The 20,531-nt window shown below is 37.3% G+C and overlaps 1 protein-coding gene across 3 annotated transcripts; it reads left to right on the forward strand.

The window, feature by feature from the left end:
• The first annotated feature begins 272 nt into the window (after positions 1–272).
• LOC143214504 (uncharacterized) lies at positions 273–20,526 on the forward strand. 3 transcript variants are annotated; one of them, XR_013010162.1, is made up of 11 exons: positions 273–805; positions 2,421–2,913; positions 4,373–4,469; positions 4,631–5,343; positions 6,326–6,505; positions 6,849–7,111; positions 7,183–7,916; positions 10,144–10,455; positions 18,696–18,850; positions 18,957–20,323; positions 20,392–20,526. XR_013010162.1 is itself a non-coding variant. In XM_076435686.1 (9 exons), the coding sequence occupies exons 1-9, from the start codon at positions 759–761 to the stop codon at positions 10,206–10,208; spliced, it is 2,520 nt and encodes an 839-aa protein (XP_076291801.1). In that variant the 5' UTR covers positions 273–758; the 3' UTR covers positions 10,209–15,161. The 3 variants fall into 3 exon arrangements, 2 of the variants coding, with proteins under 2 accessions (XP_076291801.1, XP_076291789.1); XM_076435686.1 differs by lacking the exons at positions 18,696–18,850; positions 18,957–20,323; positions 20,392–20,526 and having other exon boundaries at positions 4,631–4,804; positions 4,877–5,343; positions 10,144–15,161; XM_076435674.1 differs by lacking the exons at positions 18,696–18,850; positions 18,957–20,323; positions 20,392–20,526 and having other exon boundaries at positions 10,144–15,161.
• The last annotated feature ends 5 nt before the right edge of the window (positions 20,527–20,531 follow it).

Raw genomic sequence — 20,531 nt, forward strand, 5'->3', positions numbered from 1 at the left:
GCAGTTTTCTTTATCCTAGCAACAAATAATTCTCAAATAATTCTAAAATAACTCTCTGTTACACATGACAGTGAGAAACGATTGGTTGAAAGTATTGTTCTTTGCAAATCACGTTACATTATTTCTTAAAGGCGGTTTCGAAGTACAATACGTCGAGTGTTAAGGAGCTCTTTGAATTGACGATAGACGACGGAAAAACCAATGCAGAAACTGGCACGTGCGACTGTCGCTCTCATGAAATAGTAGCCTTGCAGTAAGTTGGAGCAAATACCTGATGCCTTTTTTAACGCAAGCATGTGAACGGATCTCGAGACTCGAATTTTCGATTCGGAACATCTAGTGAGAATTAGCATACGCAGTAGGGATAATTGCGGGGGTTGAATTTTATTTTCGACAGGAGGATCGTGTTGCTTGTTCGCGCGAGATTTTTTATGACCGCGTGGTTCGTTGATCGGTGCTCGTCGTTTAATCCATCGGTCGGTCGCGCCTGCCTCTGATTGCTGTCGCGAATGTGGATACTTCACGGTGCGCCGTGCTGCTGCTGCTGCTGCCGCCGCTGTGCGTTTGATGTGCTCACCACGGCTACGGCTAATCGTCCTAAAATTCTGACGAGACTTGCACATTCGTGAACAGTTTGGAATTAGTTCGTTATTGTGCCAGGCCCCGCCGTGATTGTCACTTGATAGCAACACCCGAGGCGCCAAAGCTGTCCGCATCGGCGCTTTCTTCAGCCCAAGTGGTATCAATGTTGTCTGGCAATGGTGTGTAAGGAGAACGTGGTATCATGGTTTGGGAATCTGTCCAGGTAATCGAAATATCATTAACCAGTTTTCTAGTCTATGCCATATTTCCCCCTCGTTATCACGAACATCTCAAACCTCTCTTATTCTCGATTTGCTGTTACGTTTTCCACCATGACCTCCTCATCCTTCTTACCAAATTTCGAACTAACCAAAAAAAAACCTTCCTATCACGATCTTATCTCCGCTGCTTTTGTCAGAGAACTATTCGCAGATCTATCGATAATTACAGAATTAAGCAGACTCTTGTTCTCGTTGATATATCGAGTTTATTCGAATCTAATCTTTTTTTATATATTACACGGAAATACCATGTACGGTAGTAACTATGTTTTCCTATATCGTTTCTTACATACCTTAGAATACAACGAAATAGAACTCGCTTCCGGAGATATTGTCGAACGACGTATATTGTTCTTATTTACAACAATATCTGATATGTATAATCGAAAATTCTTATTGAATAACTGAAGATTTTATTTAGTTAAACATATTAATATTTTCATTACAATTAATGTATGTAAATCCACATTTTTATTTTTATGTACATTAGATTCCAATGGTTTTTATCTTATGGTATTATCCCACAAGATCACTGAAAGTATAATAAAGTACACACATAGATATTTCCATTCATTTAAATTCTTTGAATAACACTTTATATATTTCTTTAAGATAAATCAGATGTTATTTCTTTAATCGCATATCAAATGTGGTTGGCAATATTGCTGGGAGGAATAGTAAGAACGATAATCCCAAATCAGTGATCTAAGTATAACTACTGATTTGTAGTATTTTTTGTAAGATTTTAATTAAAATTTTAATTAAAATTACATACACTATTTTATTTGCACATAACTTTGTATCATGTAATGGCATAGAAGCACCTACATAGAGGTGTATTCAAGTTGATAATGATCACAGTCTGAAATTTATAGAAAAGTTTAGTAGAAGTGAATGAAAAAATAAATGAATAAATGATATTCAAAATTATAACTAATGATTTATCATGTATATTTTGTAATATTTTAATGAAGTTAGAATTAAGGCATACACGGACTAAGCAATGGATGTAAACAGTGCTGTATAGGTCAAAACAGTTGTTCCCTTATAATAACTGAAAAGTAGTTGGTTTGTAAGATGATAAACACATTTTGATAAACGTGTCATATTATGATATTTGAAAACATGTCCTTAGAATACCTTTTTAACAAATTTAATTCAATGTTATTTTTTCATTGAAATTTTATATGCACGTAATTATTTTAATGTTATGAGCGATAAACACCTACTTTAGAATATTGTATTTAATGTCAATAATTAGATTTTAATAGTAATAATAATGTTCACAAAGAACAAGAATACAATTCTACATTTAATATTTAAAAACTTCATAAGCTACTAGAATGGAATAAGAATTTTTTTAGTTATATTTCTCAGTTTATGGTATGAAGTTTCGCTCAATATTAATATTTATTAATAATTTTCTGTACTTAAGACCATATATTTTAACAATTCTAATGTAAATAATTCAAGAAATATGCTAACAACATATTTTTTTATATTTATGAAATATTAAACTTTTAAGTTTGTAATATATCTGTTTTTATCTATGTGCAGTTATAAACGTATCGATGTCATGTGCACGTTATTAAACATGTGCCTGCCATTTGAAGTACGATACCTTGGCACTTGTGTCGAGGATATTGGCAAGCGGGATTACAATGACCTCCGCGACACAGAACATCATGCAAATAGTGCCTCTGATCTTGCGGAGTTGACAACCTTAGGAGTAGCAGATAAACGCACAAGACGGAAACTTGCTCTCTACATGGCATTATTACATTCTTGTAATTATGCATGTGCTGTGATCTTATACAAGAACTTGTCAAATTTTGACTATCAAGAGATCTCTAACCTACTCAATGGGACCACCTTCTCGCCGGATGACCAACCGTTGGAGGAACTGCTCTTACTGTATACAATGGCTTTAAATCATCCAGCATTTACATACGAGCAGAAAAGTATCTTTGGCAATATTTATATAAAACTCCAAGAAGAGGAATCTCGTCTGAATCTTTCGAAGTCAAATTCATCCTACAAACAGGCACAAGTATATAGAAATTCTAGTATACATATGCTTCTTATACAGATGTATAACACTTTTCAAATTCAAGGTTCAATCGAGTTACATACATATAGACCAGACTGTGTAGGCATAACGTAGCGATGGATTCGACACACTCAATAAGCAAAAAGATTCATGGAAATGTGTATCCTATCTGACCTTGTTCAGAAGTTGCAACTGATTTTGTATTGTACCTAACTGAAGTTAGTTACCTACTTTTACAAATATTGTTCAAAGTTTAACATTTCTATGGACGAAGAAGCTCATTTGTTAAAGCTCTTCGCATGTCGAAGTGTGGAGAAATTGTGAAGAGTGAATGAATACAAAACTTACATGTCCTATTTTTGGAATCCTTCGATTGCTATCACTAGACTGTGGATCTCCATGCACATTTATAGTAAAATCGAGTAGATGAAATTCAAAATTGTTGAAAAATTTTGAAAATCGAAGATATCAATATATGATTTCTTCTCTATTAAAATCATTGAGAGAAGAAGTAATATTTAATTTAGTTTCTATTTTTCGCAATCGATGCAGACAATTTTTATTTTGCATAAAGATTTGCAGACTAGCTACCACCGTTATTTTGGTTGATACGATTGAGGATTCATTTTTCTAAAATCATTGACTTGTTGGTTCTAGATCTACTAATGTTTATCGAATATTTTTTAAATGAACCAACATTTCGAAGACGTTTATAGATTTTTTCAAATATTTTTCTACTTGCCAAACGGCTATTAGGAAGACATTCTGTGTCACTCTTTTAAGGCTGTATTAAATGTATGCCTGCCATTTCTGTATTTGTATGATCTGCCACTATCAAATGTAAGCTATCATAAAACTGTATTAATTTTCTGTATTTTCTACATGAATTACCATTCCAAGTGAATATATTATAGATGGTCATACGAAGAACTTAGTTTCTCAAAAGAATTATTAGAAGACAGAAACTCAGTTGTAACTCAGAAACAAGGTTACATAGAACAAATGTTTCTATGAACTTTTGCCTTAATTTAGTGCATTGAATTGATCTGTGAATTATGTTCACATGTTTCAGTAACACTCTGTATATATTACTAAAATTTAATATTCTACTCAGGGACTTATACTAAAATGTAAAATACCTGTATTGTTTCGGAATTTTTCGGTTGTTCCTTCGAAAACCTTATAGATACCAAAATACGAAAATGCCAGTATGATGTCATACCGCTATATCTATCGGTATTTATCGGTATTCATAAAATTTATTATAATTAACGCTACGATTTGAAGGCAAAAGCAAAACTGAAAAAATACCGGTATTTATTTCGATTTCGGCGTTGAAACGATTTCGCTATTACATCGGTTTCGGTACAGCCTTGTTAGTGCAATACTGGTATCGAAATCATAGCAATTTCAAATCCCTGATTTCATTTACTTTTTTAACGTGCCTGTTCTTTAATAGGGCTGTTCGCCATGTATGGGTTCGAATGAAAGGTTAATGGACAATGAAGTACAGGGTAGTTGTATGATGGCACCTCCTCCAATGCAAACTTATCATGGTAATTTATAGCATAATTGATACGAATACAATGTATGTATGTGATGTTTAAGTGAGTTACTACAAATTGAAAAAGGCAATGGTGCCATATCCATGCGAATATGTATATTATGTGCATACATTATTAATACTAACTAAAATAATTTGTTGTATTATTTGCAGGGGACATGACAATGAGAAATAATACTATGGTATCCGGAGTTCCCCCTGGTTTATCAATGCCTCCACCTGGATTGTGTTTACCAACACCAGAGCAAATGCCAATCAGATCGGGTGGTGCGGCACAATATCTTCACCTTGGATTTTCATCAATAAATCATATGCCACCATGGACAGGTCAGGTTATGATGGGGAATCAACTGATGTATCATACTGGTGACATGTTGGCTTATCCACCTTCCCCCTTAGTCAGCCGCCAATCGTCGCCATCCCAGTCTCGATCTCCTAGTCGCAGTAATTCCCCAATGGGTCGCAGGAACAATACAATGCCACGGACCTCTTCACAAGTGACACAGTCTACTTCGAACACCCTAACGTCAACGAGTGCCTCTAACAGTCAAACTAGTATCTCCAGTTCAAATGCGAATTCCCTTCCACCACTTCCTGCACTTGGTACTAGCAGGAGTCACCCTAGTCAACCTCCACTGCTGCCATCACGCTCTGTTCCCTTGCCAATTAGTAGTTCTACCACTTTCTCACGGCACAATAGCATAGAAAATGCCTCTTCTACCTTAATTCCGGCAGCATCACAATCTAAACAACCACCGCCACCACCACGATTGAGGTCTTCAGTATCCGGCGACTCTTTACGAGAAACACTAGGGAAAGAAATGCCAAACTTCAAAGGCAATTTACAGAATTTTTCTCTCGATGAGGTGAGATAACAAAGTTTTAATAATAGTTTTCAAGAATATTACAAAATATTGCAGTACTCTTGGCCATAGTTCGGATTCTCTTCCATTGCATTGGAATAGTTCCCCCACTACTAAGCAAGGGTGTTCGCGTTTTTTTTGTTGATACACATCTTTTGTTTAAATTATTAATTAATTTTACATATTTCAAATAAGGTAAGATATTCATACAAAGTAGATGTCACAATTTTCTTTATTACATGATGCCTCGCGAACTGTTGGGAGAGGCAACTATGTAGTGGGTAAGGAAACAACTAGTGCGAACTGTTTGTTGTCTGTTTTATTTTCCACGTAACGAGAGCAACTGGTAGCGGTTCGTAAAAAAACTTTATTTCTTGGAAAAATATTCCCCTACATCCTCGTATACCGAACTATTGAGAGAGAGTACTGTATTGTATTAAATTCTATTTCAAGAGATAATAACTAGACTGCGGATGTTTATGCAATCTTGCAATCTATATATATATATATAAAATAAAAAAGTGGGTCTGTCGCACGTGTTGTCCATCTGTCGGGGTTGAAGTTGTCGGAGCGCGGTGGTTGCAAATAATCGGCCGGTTCAGAGCTGATCCGTGCGCGTTTTTTGTCTGCTATAACAACCTTTTCAGGGATACCGCCAGTGGTCGGGCGCAACCCGCCCGGAGGGCCTAGCTACGAGCAGCTAGTTTGTGCAATAAAATAAAATCCTACTTTTAATGAGAATAGCTTCGTGGATCCAAAACAAATAAAAATAGTATTGAATTCTATCGAATTTTATATTCTAGCATTTTTTGATAATTTCCATAAGCCATAAATGCATAAAGATCCGCAGTCCAATAATAACTATTTGTCAAGTAAGCTTAAGTTACTTTTTTATTTTAACGAAATATTTAATATTTAAATCAATCGTGACTCTGTGTGATACATTATAAAAGTAGTTACCTTATTTACAAAATGCTGAGTATAGATTCGAAGGATGAGTGATGAAGATTTGAGGGAAATAGGCTTAACACCGAATGCAGTGGGACAACTACGAAGCATAGTGAAGAGTCAAACGAGTAATGGCTTAAATCAAATTACCAGCGACAAAAAAATGGACAATACCAGCAATGCAGCACATGGAGCTATGGATTCACTTGAAAACGAGGTAACTTTCAAATTTTTCATATTTATTAGAGTCTACGATTTTGTGCGTGTATCGAAGGGCTATGTGTACACGGAATCGGTGAACCGTGTATTCGCGAATTTGCACGCTCTGTACGTTCAAGTCCGGCAACTGTTACGTTTTGGTTTTCCGATCGGATTCTTTCCGACTATTATCTTCGTGAATTAAAATATATGTGAATGTAAATACAATATTAGTGACATTAGATACGAAAGAACCCGTCTATTTAATATTGTACGGATTAAAATCTAAAATGAGAGAAACTAAAATATTTTAGTTTCATTTAAATGCTGTACAGATAACTAATAAGGTAACGATTTTCTAGGCTATGCCAGGAACGGAGATGATGAATGATAATGGAAATCAAAGTAGTAAGTCTATACCATTACAGGAACAGCATCCAGCGATGCATCATCATCATAATCACGCGGCCACTCCTAATTTACGGCGATATCCTACTATGCCACCATTAGAGCCTGCGCAAATACAAATGTATCCTGCACCGCCCCCGATGTATGCTGCACAAAACGCACCGTGTTATGCCTGTCTTACATTGCCTGTTGCTGGGGTGCAGAATCGATACGCGAGGTAACAAAGAAGATACAATGTGTAGTAACAGCGATAAAAACAAACCATATTAACGTGTTTGAAATTTATAGGTGTAATGCACAACACGTGTATTGTCTGACGCAGTTACAAGCCTTAAACTTAGATCCTGAGAGCAGTAGGCACTGTTCGCAGAGCAGTAGTTCCGATAGTACTGGTAGTAGATCTCCGCCAGAAACCCCTCCGGCAGCACCGTGGGTGAGCGGAAGCGAGAACAATGCACCATCAGTTACAGATCACCTTAGCTCTGCACCAGTGCATTCTACGAGTGCAGTATCGCATCCAGCACCTCAACAATCTATACAGTCGAGCGCGGAAAGGCAACGTAGAAGAAATCAGCCACACGTGATGCGCCACAAAAATCAAATGGTGAACGGCGGCGGACCACCGAACTTATCTCAATGCGTTTCCTTTCCCGCACCACCATCACATTCGCAGGTCGCGTATCTGCCACACGGTCATTTCTCCACTTTGAGACCGAGCAGTGGTATTTACTCTAATTTCTCACATGGACCGTATGCAAGGCCAGCTTATCCGGCCACGTATCAACCAAACGGTGAAATGATGTACCAATATCCTGGACATCCACCTTCAGGGGGAACACCCCCACCTCCGCCAAATGCTGCTGCAACACCTGTACAGGCACCGTATATGCCACCTACTCCGGTTGTTACGTACTCACCAGCTGCCGTCCCGCCAACGAAAATCTCGTGTTATAACTGTGGCAGTAGTAGTCACCTCGCAGCTGATTGTAAAGATCAAACAATGGAGGACATTACCAAAAAAGGTGAGTTAACGAAATATTTCATTTTTATACTTTATATCCATCATATTTAAGATACTTATGTACATATATTCAAGGAATAACAGCTACTCATTATTAGACTACGGATCTTTATGCAAAATAATAATTGCCCGTATCTAATGCAAGAGATGGGAGCCACTGGTTATTTTATTAGAAATGCATGAAATTTTCAGTGTACATATACATTTATTTTTATATTTATTAATATAATATAATTTAGTAACTATTATTACTCATTATACATTTAGTAATATTCAAAATATTTCTATACAAATGGCAATCGAATTGTAGAATATTTCACACGTTCTGCAAAGTTTCGTACATTCGTGTACTGCTCGTTTTTGTAAAGAAAGCAGCTCGAATGGCACAGGGGCTAGAGAAGACTCTACCTGTTCATTGGTTCGTTGACATTGCCACTCCGACCAATAGCAGAATTATGTGTACTCTCCGTGCCCTATAAGTTGTCCCTCGAGACGGCACAGGGGCAAAGGGGATCCTCGCTCGCAGCAAATAATTAGGCCGTGACGTCACACACTTTAGCCAATAATTCGGCTAGAACCGAAAGTGCGAATGGAATGACCCAATCGGATGTCTTGCTGCCGCATTCCTTTCGAATTCCTGTCAGGAAACAACTTGTGAGGCACGAAGAGTACCTAATAATTAGACCGCGGATTTTTATGCATTTATGGCTTATGAAAATGTTCAAAAATGGCTAGAATATAAAATTTGGTAGAATTTTGTACAATTTTTATTTGTTTTCAATCTACAAAGGCTGTTCCCATTAAAAATAGGATTTTATTTCAATCCACTTTCTTAAAATTTGTCGAGAAAAATTGGGAAACGCATAAACATCCGCAGTCTACTAATAACCAGAGCCGCATTCCTATCGACTGCTTCTTTACAGCACCAGGCAACACAAGGTTTTTAACTAGTTATTTTTAGACTATTGTGCTGCTTTATTTTCCTTTTAAGATTTTTACAACATCATTTTTATATTTTAAAAGATGGGAGTCATGCGTATGGTATTTTATGGTATTCAGTTAAACTACTATGGCATTTATTTTATATTATAAGGCAAGCCTAGACAGCTGATGTTTTACGAGCACTGGCTCTCCAAACCACTGCCCCATTATCATAGTCCTCGCTCAAACTGTATGGAGCAATACGTTGTCTCGCAGTAATACAGTAATTCTCCTATAGTCGCAAAAAGTTTGTACACGTTGAAGGCAAAAAAATATCCCCTCCACTGTAGTAATTTGATCTCGGCTCGGGTATATCGGTGTGAACCACTACTAATCCAATTACAAAACTTATTTATTTTTCATTATATTTTTATGGGAATTTCACCAACTTATTTGTGGCATTTTTCTGATTAAAATGACATTGAACACGATATAATTTCAACTGTATTCAGTGGTTTAACCCCTTGCCGTACCTCACAGTTACAGTGAGTAGAACGTCTTTATGCACAAAAATGTCGTAGAAGGGAAAAGAAAATGTATATTTTTCGTATGGTTACATTTATTTTAGTGCTTAAATATTGATTACAAACGAATCAAATTTTATTTCATCTAAAATGAAACGCGTCACATTCATATTTGTTACACTTTGTTAAAATCCTTCATCACGAGTCTGGCTCGTCAAAGTACGGCAAGGGGTTAATTGACGGTATGGAGTAACTTTAGGACGTAGAAGAGGCTAGCGAGTGAAATAGAAAGAGAAACAGCGATCGCGACGGTCGGCAAAAATTCAAAACTTATTGTATTGTTTAAAATACCAATGCGATGCTAACTTTTTTATTTTCAATGTTCTTCTTGTATGTATATGATAAATTATAAATTATGCTTTACATGTACAGTAAATATGGACCAAATTGTATCTTGTTTGGTGTAATTTTAATAAGAAAAATGTCGCAAATATACTGATAAAATTTCATTAAAAATAAGTAAAAAATAAAGAAATTTCAGTATTGCACTAGTATTGTCTCACCGAGAGGCTATTTTTTTATGCCTACGGCCGCGCGGTCCGGGTTTACATGCTGTCCTTTTCTACGTTCGGCGCAGTCGACGAAGCCACAAAGGGACCAGCCTCTGGTCCCGATCTATGTCATAACACAGAACCGAAAATAGTCTTAGAATGGGACTTTGCTGTATTTTCTTCTACATTTCTATCTCTTCCTTTATACAGTAAAGTATACTTTAAATTTCAGCTCAGTACCGCCTAGACTACAGCATAATGAAACAACCTGGAGAGTGCCCGAGTTCCGATAAGTGATCCCCTGCTACAGACCACTCAGCAATTTACCACCATCGTCATTACCATAATTACTGTTACTATCACTATCATTATCATTCCCATTGCCACTACTACCATGACCCTGCCACAGTAATACAACCCAAGGGCCGTTCAAAAGATGACTACTATCGCTCCCTGTGCAAGTTTTCGGTGATTTTTGTAGACATCCCTTACATTCAGGACGACGATTTTTTAACAGAGGACATTTCGCGATTCACGGTACCAGGTATACTTTTTACAAGTTCTTATTTATGATAGAAATTATTCTTAACTATGATTGTAAAAAGATATGTAGTCGTCGTGTACAAAGGGGAAAGATAACTAAAGGAAGCATAACGCAGCATCCGATGTTATTATCTATGTTTTTAGAATACATTTTGAAAGATTTGTGTTAGGTATTGACTCGCGTCTTTCCAATAATACCTATTTGGGTTACTTGCCCTCTCCACCCCCACCAAACTCTCTCCCCCAATTCTCTAGTAAACTAGCCATAAACGGAATACAAAGAAAAAAAAACTGCGCATTGTGCTCTGATTAGGTGAAACTATCACATTTGACTATATTTATCATTGATACTTTTACTTCTACTAGTATGTCTACTATCACTATTACTACTATTACTCTTAAAACTATTACTATTACTTCTATTATCGCTACTGCGCCACGACGTTTTTATGTGTATATATTTTCTCAATTCTTATGTGCGCAATGTTTGAACGAATGTAACAAAAATGAAAAAAAAAACTACGAATAGTAAGGATGAAATAAGGCAAAAAAAAGTTAGCAAGGAGCGAATGAATATCTGAGAGTAAGGGAGAGAGCGAAAGAGAGCAAGAGTGATTGAGGGAGACAGATTGTAGATAGATTGAAAGAAGAGAGAGAGAAAGATTGAGAAAGAATGAGAGAACAACAAACCATAAGTGTTCGATCATTTAGCTGCCGTTGCGCTCCTGTGTGTATAAAACTATAAATATACGCCGCTCACCACTCATTTATTAACTTACGGATAGTTAGCTAAGTAACAAGTAACTCATTCTATTTATACAAAATAGTCATGCAATCACGTGCAACTTAAGCAATTTTATACGACTTTTATTGATCGCCCATCTTTTTTAAGTGTAAGCTAATGTGTTACATGTGTTTAGAACCTTCTTAGTAATTAATGAAGAATAAGAGAACAAAAAAAATCAGAAAAAAAGGAGGGGAGGAAAATAACAATTCGAATATGTGCTAGCTGTTAGGTGTGAGTGGAGTGGCAATCTACGTTGTACTCGCCTCGTCAACAAGTTGCTGCTGCATTTAAACCGACTTAAAAAAAATGGACAAGAATGTGACATCCTTTAGTGTGTGCTAATCAAACTGTATATTAGAGTGCATAATTTGACAAAAATTTCGACTAGCCCCGATACCTACGACGGTTCAAGCTGTTTAATCGTAAGATTCTCAATATTACGCACCTGATCTATGTCACATAGATCTTAGATACCTAATTATTATGGAATGCAAAGCTATACAAGTGATTGAGAATGAATACGTGTGATTTCGAGTACGTATGCATTTAAAGAAACTTCCCGTCAATAGTATCCTGCTATAAAAAGAGTTTCCGAGGTGTTTCTTTTTGGTTGGTAATGGAATTGTTTTTCTTTCGGCAGCTAGTCAATAGCCACGAAACAGAATTTTTGGATGAATCGATTACAATGAATTGATTATATTCCATCTACTTTTCTTGTATGATTATAATTAAATCTATTTTTTTTTTGTTTATAGCGTGAAAAGCATTTTCGAAACTACAGAGGAAGCCAGAACATTAACAAAATTGATCGAATCGGTTACCATTCGTATATCATCGCTGTGAAGGTTACTACTTTAAGATTCTGTTCTCGTTGATACGTTAAACAAACTTTCTGTTCATTTCTTCCGAGAAACTTGTTTCACTGGAAGCTGGCTTGGACCTTAGGTGATCTTTAGTGAGAGTGCCATTTTCTTTCTGTAAATATCTAGTATCTTTATACCGGTCTACTGAACGCAAAGGTTGACATTTATCTTGTTACCATTAGTGAATAATCGTTTCTTTAAATCTACCTGAGAAAAGTTTTGAAGTGGCTGTGACCGATGAGAAGTTCGTGAAATTACTGGAGCTCTAAACGAGAACGTCTATTTAACTCGAGAATGAAAAGTGAAGTTTCCCGATATATCTTTTAAGTGTTCAGTCCTCAAATTTAGCGTCCATGATAAACTGCAGAGCAAACGCGTAAGCAGAATTTGAACGAAAAAAGCCTCGTTTTTATCGTGTCAAAATGTAAATGTATTGCTTGACAAAGACAACAGAATAACGCCATATTTTTATGATTTTCTTTTTTATACTTTATCATACGAAACGAAGTGTCTGATACAACGGCCTGTATTGTAAACGAAGGGAAGAATTACCAAATCGTGAATGGAATCTAATTTTGTGGGACAAACTAGAAGAATGCAATTTAAATGTGATTTACGTTTGTAAGTGAATTTGCTTTTTGAAACGGAAAATCTATCATTCGGCTAATCAAATATTGCAAATACCGATGATTCTGCACACAATGGGAAGGTAATATAGCAGATTTTCAAGCAGTAACAAATTATTGTTGACCAAGCGATATACCTTGATGTTATAGTCTGGGTAGTCGTGTTATTGAAAGCAATAGTAATTCTTAACAAATGCGCCACTTTATTGCTGTTTGCTAACTGTTAACGTTGCAATAGTTAAGGAGTGCTTTTCGCTATAGTATCATTGGCAATAAAATGAACGCGATTTTTCTTGTCTTACCTGTTAAGCAATATTTCGTAAAGTAACATCAATATAGATCCTTTCGGAGGGACATGATTGTATAGTATTAATGTTGTAAGAAGCATTAAGGAAAGTTTCTGTACGTGTACATAAAAGGGATACGCCGCTTTAGTCATAATGTCATGCCTAGTGACACAGTACGTACGAATGTTAATTTGACTGAAACAATTCTGTTGGAAGGAAGTATAAGGGATTATCGTTATTATTGTATCGATTAGAATTCAGTTCATTGCATTTGGGATGGGTTTGATTGTTAGTGTGCTAGTTTCGTTCGATTCGACATCTCTCATTTGATTTTTGTTTCTCTCCATGGGAAAATATTCTTTATCCAAATTCGATTATAACATATGTTCCATTTACCACGATATAAATAATTGAGAAACACAAGACGTCCACCACTACTGAGTTAGACCATAGTGTTCGAACGATAGAAAGCTGGATTGAAATCTTATCAGGCCAAATGAAATGGTTGAAAGGTGTTTAAAAAATTTTGAAACCATTCAATCTTATCTTCATATGTTTTTGGTTCAGTCCAAATACAATGTTGCTGTTAGAATGGTTTAACCCTCTGACTCAAACCGATATTTCACTAATACAGTTTTACTCCGATATAAAACAATGGCTTAGGACCGGTTTTCGTCGTATTACGGATGAGGGTCATATGCGTCATACGGAGGGTTAAATGTTTTTAGCATTAACAAGTGAACATTCTGATAATTTTTGACGAATAATAGAACAAAAAAAAATGTTGAAGAAATACATAGTTTCGATGAAATAAACAGAAGTGACTCTGGAACTTGTAAATCACCTCCAGGTTTGGTGCAAATTCACGCATCAAGTCGTCTGTATAACTTAAAATCATTTAATTTTGCCTGATGAAAATCTGTCCAACTTTCTATCATTTTAAAGTCTTGATTTGATTCAATTGTATGAATCCCTCTGTACAGGGTGTAAAGAAATGTTTGGTTATATTCTACATCTTCGGGTCAACGAAGATCCGTGACAAAATGTAGCCGCTACATTGTCCTTGACCTTGAATTTCAAGGTCAAATTTTTACATCGCATTGTACTCTCCGATAAAGAAAGTTTGACCGTGGAATTCAAGGTCAAGGACAATGTTGTGGCAACATTTTGTCACAGATCTTCATCGACCCGAAGACGTAGAATACGCCTATAGCAGCCAAGACTAAACATTTCTTTACACCCTGCACAACATTACCTTTTATTATGACATAAAGCATAAAATGATTTCTCAACCATTTTCGTCAGCTGATGCACCACAGATCGTTGTCCGTTTGAGTTGAGTCTTCTTTGTTGAACGCCAATCATACGCGTTACTGCTACCAAAACATGATTCTAAACGAGAACGATGAGAAACTTGTGCTAGACGCAATCGATATGCGTAAGGTTCGGGCAAAAAGTTCAAATTCTCTTGATCAAATCAGTATTATACCTAAACGAATAAACAAAAAAGTCAAAGAACCATATCACTTGAACGGGAGCCGTAGAACAGGACCGTGAGAGATTAATAGTAGTAATAATTCTAATGAAACGATAATACTGATATTAGTTATAGCGATAAATAGTAATGATAATATTTTATATTCGTTGCAAAATAGAGATGTAAAATTTCTGGAAAGATTGGATCATCGAAAACGAATTGCTCCTTTTTTTGGGAAAAAATCTCGACGAAATAATTAAAAAAAAACACAAAAAAGTTTTATATTCGTTGCAAAATAGAGATGTAAAATTTCCAGAAAGATTGGGTCATAAAGAACGGATTGCTCCTTTTTTTGGGGAAAAAATCTTGACGAAACAATTACAAAAAAAAAGACAAAAACGAAAAACACAAAAAAAAAAGAATTGACTCGGATGCTACAATGGACGCATCTTAACGTGTAATCTCGGTCTGTTTCTACAAGTTGTTATCGCGGGAATGAATTTCGGTTTCGGTAACGATCGTCTTGCTAATTTTCCTCTAGCAGTGCTAGCCATCGCTCGTTCAGCGCGTCTCCATTTTTGCTTGACTCGAGGACTGATAATCCTGTTCGTTTTCTTCTTCTCCTGCGACGCCGTTGTGGAACGAAATTCAAGATGAACATAACAATAAATTCTAAAGTACAAGCAATTAACTGTCGTTTAATTATAAAGATTGAAATACTTAAGAGCTCAATTATTTTTGGTATATTTGAAAAAGAGAGAAAAAAAGCAAACAAACAATACGAGCTACATTTACAATGTACTAGGTGTTGTGACGGGACTTAACGATGTGATCGATCGTGAACCTTTCTCGATAGTTTACATCTCTAGCGTGTTAAAGAGCGACATCGGTTCTCGTGCGAGAAACGAATGGATCTACGAAGACACAGAAAAAACCAGAACAGAGTAGTTTCTAAGAGAGGGCTAGAACCGTACGATGCAGAGTTGCTAGATCAACATTTGTGTCCCCACACTAGCTCCCCCTTCTACACCGCTATTATTCCCCCACGTTTCCACCGCGGCCCGGCCACGTGACTAGGGTTGCCATATGCGAGTCTCGCCAGGCCCCTTACCCTTCCGCCCCTCGCCCAGCTGCGCAGCGAAGCCCGCCTTTGCTTCCCCCACTCTTACCACTAACGCTGACGCGTGAGCTAAGTTAGCTTGCTCCACGTGGTACGCGTCAGCGTTAGTGGTAAGAGTGGGGGAAGCAACGGCGGTCTTCGCTGCGCAGCTGGGCAAGGGGCGGAAGGGTAAGGGGCCTGGAGAGACTAGAATATGTTAACCCTGCACGCGACGTGTGTTATCTCTGGCAGAGAGAGAGAGAGAGAGTGGGTAAAACTCTTTCCTCTGAATTCGTGCTCCCTCCCCTCATCTGGCGACTCTGGTACGGTATATGTATCTGTCTTTTTGTTCTTCTTTTGTCTTCGAACGTTTTGTGGACATACAGGGGTGTAATTGAGCAGCGTGCTAGAGTTGTATAGAACACCGGTAAACCAGCGGATAGATGAGTCGGAAGGAAAAAAAAAATTGTTCTAACGAAATACACATACAGACGAGCACCCCGACGTGCGGAGAATCATAACACACACACACACAGAAATATACATATACGTGTACACAGCCACTTATCGAATTATTGTCGGCATAGTGACTTAAAAGCGCTTACAATTATCATGTACATCCGCTGCGTTACGCGGGCGGAGCTCGCGTTTTCCGTTCGTAACATGGTTTGCACGAGCCGACCGTCAATTCGGACCGCTTGCCCCCCGAAATAAGTCGCGACTCTCGAAGACAATACGTGCTTTGGATATGAGAGAAAAAAAAATAATGTGTAAAAGGAAGGGCAGGGGGGGAGGGTTTGGAGCAGATACGATGGGATTCAAGGTCGCAATACAGTGCGGGAGCAAGTTGACGTTGCGTGGAGGGCGGGGGGATACATAGTTTCTAGATGGAGATTGTCGGTAAAAGCGAGTTCAAGCGTGCGGGAGAGCGTGCTGCGATGGAATTTAAATGTGTGAGCGTGGGTGCGATTAATTTTCACGTAAGAAAAGAAAAATACAAAAAAAAAGAAAGAATGAAAACGAAGATGAATACACGAAATTTTTAGAATGCATTTTGTGCGAGATGAGACAATTTCATTCAGTTCTTGTAGACGGTCGCTTGTGCGAGAGGATCACTCACTTTCATCTTTTGTCGTTCGGGACGAAGCAAAATGAATATTAAAGAGACAAGTGTGATCATGGTACGAAACTATGAAATTGTAACGGATAAAAGGAGACGAAGAAAATAATGCGAAAACGACGAAAAAAAAAATCTGTGCGACAGTTTGTGCCACTCTATGTCATGTACATAAGAACCGGTGTGTAAGAGAGAATGTCTGCGTGTGTGCGTGCGGTACACGTTGTATGTATGGGATAAGCGTGGTAGAGGAAAAGAGAAAGATTTACATACAAATATGTGATGTGTATACACATATGTATATGTATATACATACACATATATGTATATGTATACATATATGTGTATATATTGTATATGTATATACATGCATATATATGTATAAATTATGTATGTATATGTATATATATATATGTATATACATACATATGGAAATATTGAGATATATTTGTAAATTCTGTTATCTGAATGCATTATAAATATTTTAACCTCCTGTAATGAAATATTTAATAAAAAACGTTACCAACCAAATCGTTTGCAATTTTCGAGGGCACATTTAGGATACACGCATTTTATTAGATCTATATGTTTCACGTCAGATAATCATTGTGATTGCCATTGTTGGTACGCAGAAATTTTTTTATTTCTTTTTCTAACCATTTCTCGATGAAAATACATGTTACGTTTTAACAATTTAACAAGTTCATTTTCGTAAGTGATTTTACGGTAGTGTACGTTTTGCGAATAAGTTATATGCTTGCGTATAGTTTTATGTTGCTGAAGAATACTAACACGTAACATTTGATTTCTTTAACACTAACCGTGTTGAGCATAAAAAAGGTTTTTTTTAATAAAAATTGCAAGACTGAATGTATTTAGAATTCTTGCGATTTTTATAATAATATCATATATGCTTGAATGAAAAAATTTATTCAACAATTTCTAAGGGAAGCATCGTTGTAATTTCGATCATTATAAACTAAAACATATGAAACCGGTTATTTGGTACGGTTGGTGTTAAAATAGTTTGAGAACTACTATATAATGCGGCTGGTAGAAATAGCATGAAAAAGTATAAATTAAAAAGGAAGTTTCTAAGATATTGGAATTCCACTTTTGATATTGCTGTGCACGAGGCTATGGACCCAGTTATTAGAATTTGCCTGTAAAGTATTTGGGTGTTCAATGTTACTAACTGTTTGCATTCTGTGTATTTATATATATATATATATATATATATATATATATATATAATATATATATATATTGTATATATATAGGGAGGGAAGGGAATATCGTTGAAATTTTTAAAATGGCACTTGTTAACGTTACTAACAATTATTTTTGTTTAATGCGTCACTGGAAATAATTAGAATTTATTAGTGGAAGAGAAAGAGGATTTGTAAAAATATATAAAAGTGTGGTGACAGAATTTTCACATGGACCACGTCGATAATAATTTTTTTATCCAACTGAAATGCAGTTCTTCATTCGGTAAAGTGAATCAATGATTTTCCAGGAAATCAAAAATTCTTAAGAATTGATTCACTGACATCTGAGATGGGTTATTAATTTCAAATGTATCCAATGTCACAATCATTAAATTTCATTAATAAGTATTACCGAATCGAGTATTGTGAGTACAATCGATCGACAAGACTCGTTATGTAACGGTGTGCATGTATGGTGCACAGTAAGCAATACAGATACCGCATTATGGTTCCATATGGAATGCATTCTTCCTGCCATACGAAGAATAAATCCTTATCGTTAGAAACAATCTGAACTATATTCCTGCATTTTTCTTAAATTTGCTGGTACAAGTAACATTTCTCAAAAACCGTGAAAACGGTCATTCGATGTTCTTCGCGTAACATTAATTTTATTGTTAAGAGGACGCAAAAATTTTAGTTTATTATCTTAAATATATATTTTACGTTTCATATTTTATTGTGACGGCTTGCAATGTAAAAAATTTGTTTCAGCCGTAATGGCACTTAATGGATATGCATTATGCCTTATCAACATTTGTACGGATGTGGTATGATATCCAAGGAAATTCGTCAAGTTATATTTACACGAAGTCCTGCTTATGATATACTGTTCGCGGTGACACTAATACAATGGCTGAAACGCACAGGTAATAAATTTATTATATTTTCTATGTGCACACACGATAAAGTGTAGGAACCAATTTCAACAATATAAGGAGAACGATGTTGTTACCGTATTTCTTTAACTGTCAGTTTCAGATCTGATTAGATTGTATCCTCGGATCATAATAGAAAATGGAACGTTAATCGGTACAATTAAAGTGGAGCAAACGACAGAGGTATCTATATAGGATTGGCTCCGAACGCTTAACTTTCAAGTACATATTTTTACCAAACGTTTGTACTTTACAGAAACAGACAATTGTTACAAAAATTGGCATACCATGAAACAGAAATTTTTAACAATTTAATCCCTATTTTTACTCCCCTCTTACTATTATTCTGTTACAGTGTAGATTAAGACGTTCGATGAAAAGCTACGTCCACACTGAAGCAACATCGAGCGACCTCTCTGTCGTCTCTTGTTGCCTTCTTCTTTTATCCGACACAAGCGGCGACATTTCCAAGATACATGTAGCTAAATGTTGTTACTTCAGTGTGACCGTAGCTTTATAAAGCTATGTGCACACTGGAGCAACATCGGGCGACCTTTTATTCGGTAGAAGCGGCGACATTTCCAATGCAACATGCAACTAGCTATCGTTACTTCAGTGTAAACGTAGATTTAGTCGATCCCCCGTGTCTTCGGGAGTTGTTTCTTTGAAGAAGCGACAGCTCTTTATCAATGGAACATTTTATAGAAGACCGTACAGAATACAATTTAGGGAGAGACCCGACTCAATCGATTGGAAACGACCTAAGATTTGTCGGTATTGAATGGTAGTCGGAGTCAAACGGTGGAAAAAAATCCGAGCGTCGACTGTCCGAGCTCGTGCGTATTACGAAGCGATAACGGCGGAGGAGGCCGATCGCGCTAGAACGGGAAGAAGGAAGCTGTATGAAAAGCTCTCTCCCACCGTTTAGTCATTCTCTCCCGGGATTCCGTGGCTGTCGGACACGTTTCGAGAATCCTCGAGCTATCTTTTTCCCTGATCTCGCCTCCATTCATCTGTTTCTTCGGCAGTATTCTTTTGTTTTCGCGACTGGGCCGTGTATCCCTACTAACCGTGCGTGGGGGGGTGCACCGAGAGAGTTCACCGCGGCTCGACTATCTCTTCGGAGCGTGCTCGAAGGGTTGCGAGAGGGAAGTAGGTGGGTTCGTTCGGAGAGAATCGTTTTCTTCCGCATCTGTCGTGTGCGGTTCGAATAAACTCCGCCGCGAGGAGGCGCCGTTTCACGCAGCGGGGTCGATCGAATCCGCGAGAGAACGAGAGGAGACCGAGAGGAACCGAGAGAACCAGAGGATAGGAGGTAGAAGATAAGGATAGCGGGTGTCGGAGCGAGAAGAAACGACCCGAGAGAGCGAGAGAGAGAGAGTGAGAGAGAGAGAGAGAGAGCCAGTAGTCGTCACTGCCGGTAGTGCCACCTGGCCGTGATAAAGGGGGGCCAACCAGTGAGGGGTAAGTGGGGGTTGGTTGTTCGGAGGGGTGCGTATTGACGCGACTGCGCGATTACGTTGATGCGGTAGGGTAGAAAAGGGTAGTGATTCTGGAGCAGAGAGGTAGCGCCGCGGGAGCAACAGAGAGAAGGAGAAGGAGGCGAAGAGGAGAGCACGAGAGAAGGAGGGGCGGCCTGAAAAGCTCGGGCCAGGCTGGTGGCTTCGATCGC

This window comes from Lasioglossum baleicum, chromosome 1, assembly GCF_051020765.1.
Source record: "Lasioglossum baleicum chromosome 1, iyLasBale1, whole genome shotgun sequence".
NCBI classification, from domain to species: Eukaryota; Metazoa; Arthropoda; class Insecta; order Hymenoptera; family Halictidae; genus Lasioglossum; species Lasioglossum baleicum.

Coding starts and splice junctions, on each gene's coding strand:
- LOC143214504 (XM_076435674.1), top strand. CDS start 759: ATGGTGTGTAAGGAGAACGTGGTATCATGGTTTGGGAATCTGTCCAG. Junction 2,914..4,372: donor CATCCTACAAACAGGCACAA/GTATATAGAAAT, acceptor GTTCTTTAATAG/GGCTGTTCGCCATGTATGGG. Junction 7,917..10,143: donor GGAGGACATTACCAAAAAAG/GTGAGTTAACGA, acceptor TTTAAATTTCAG/CTCAGTACCGCCTAGACTAC.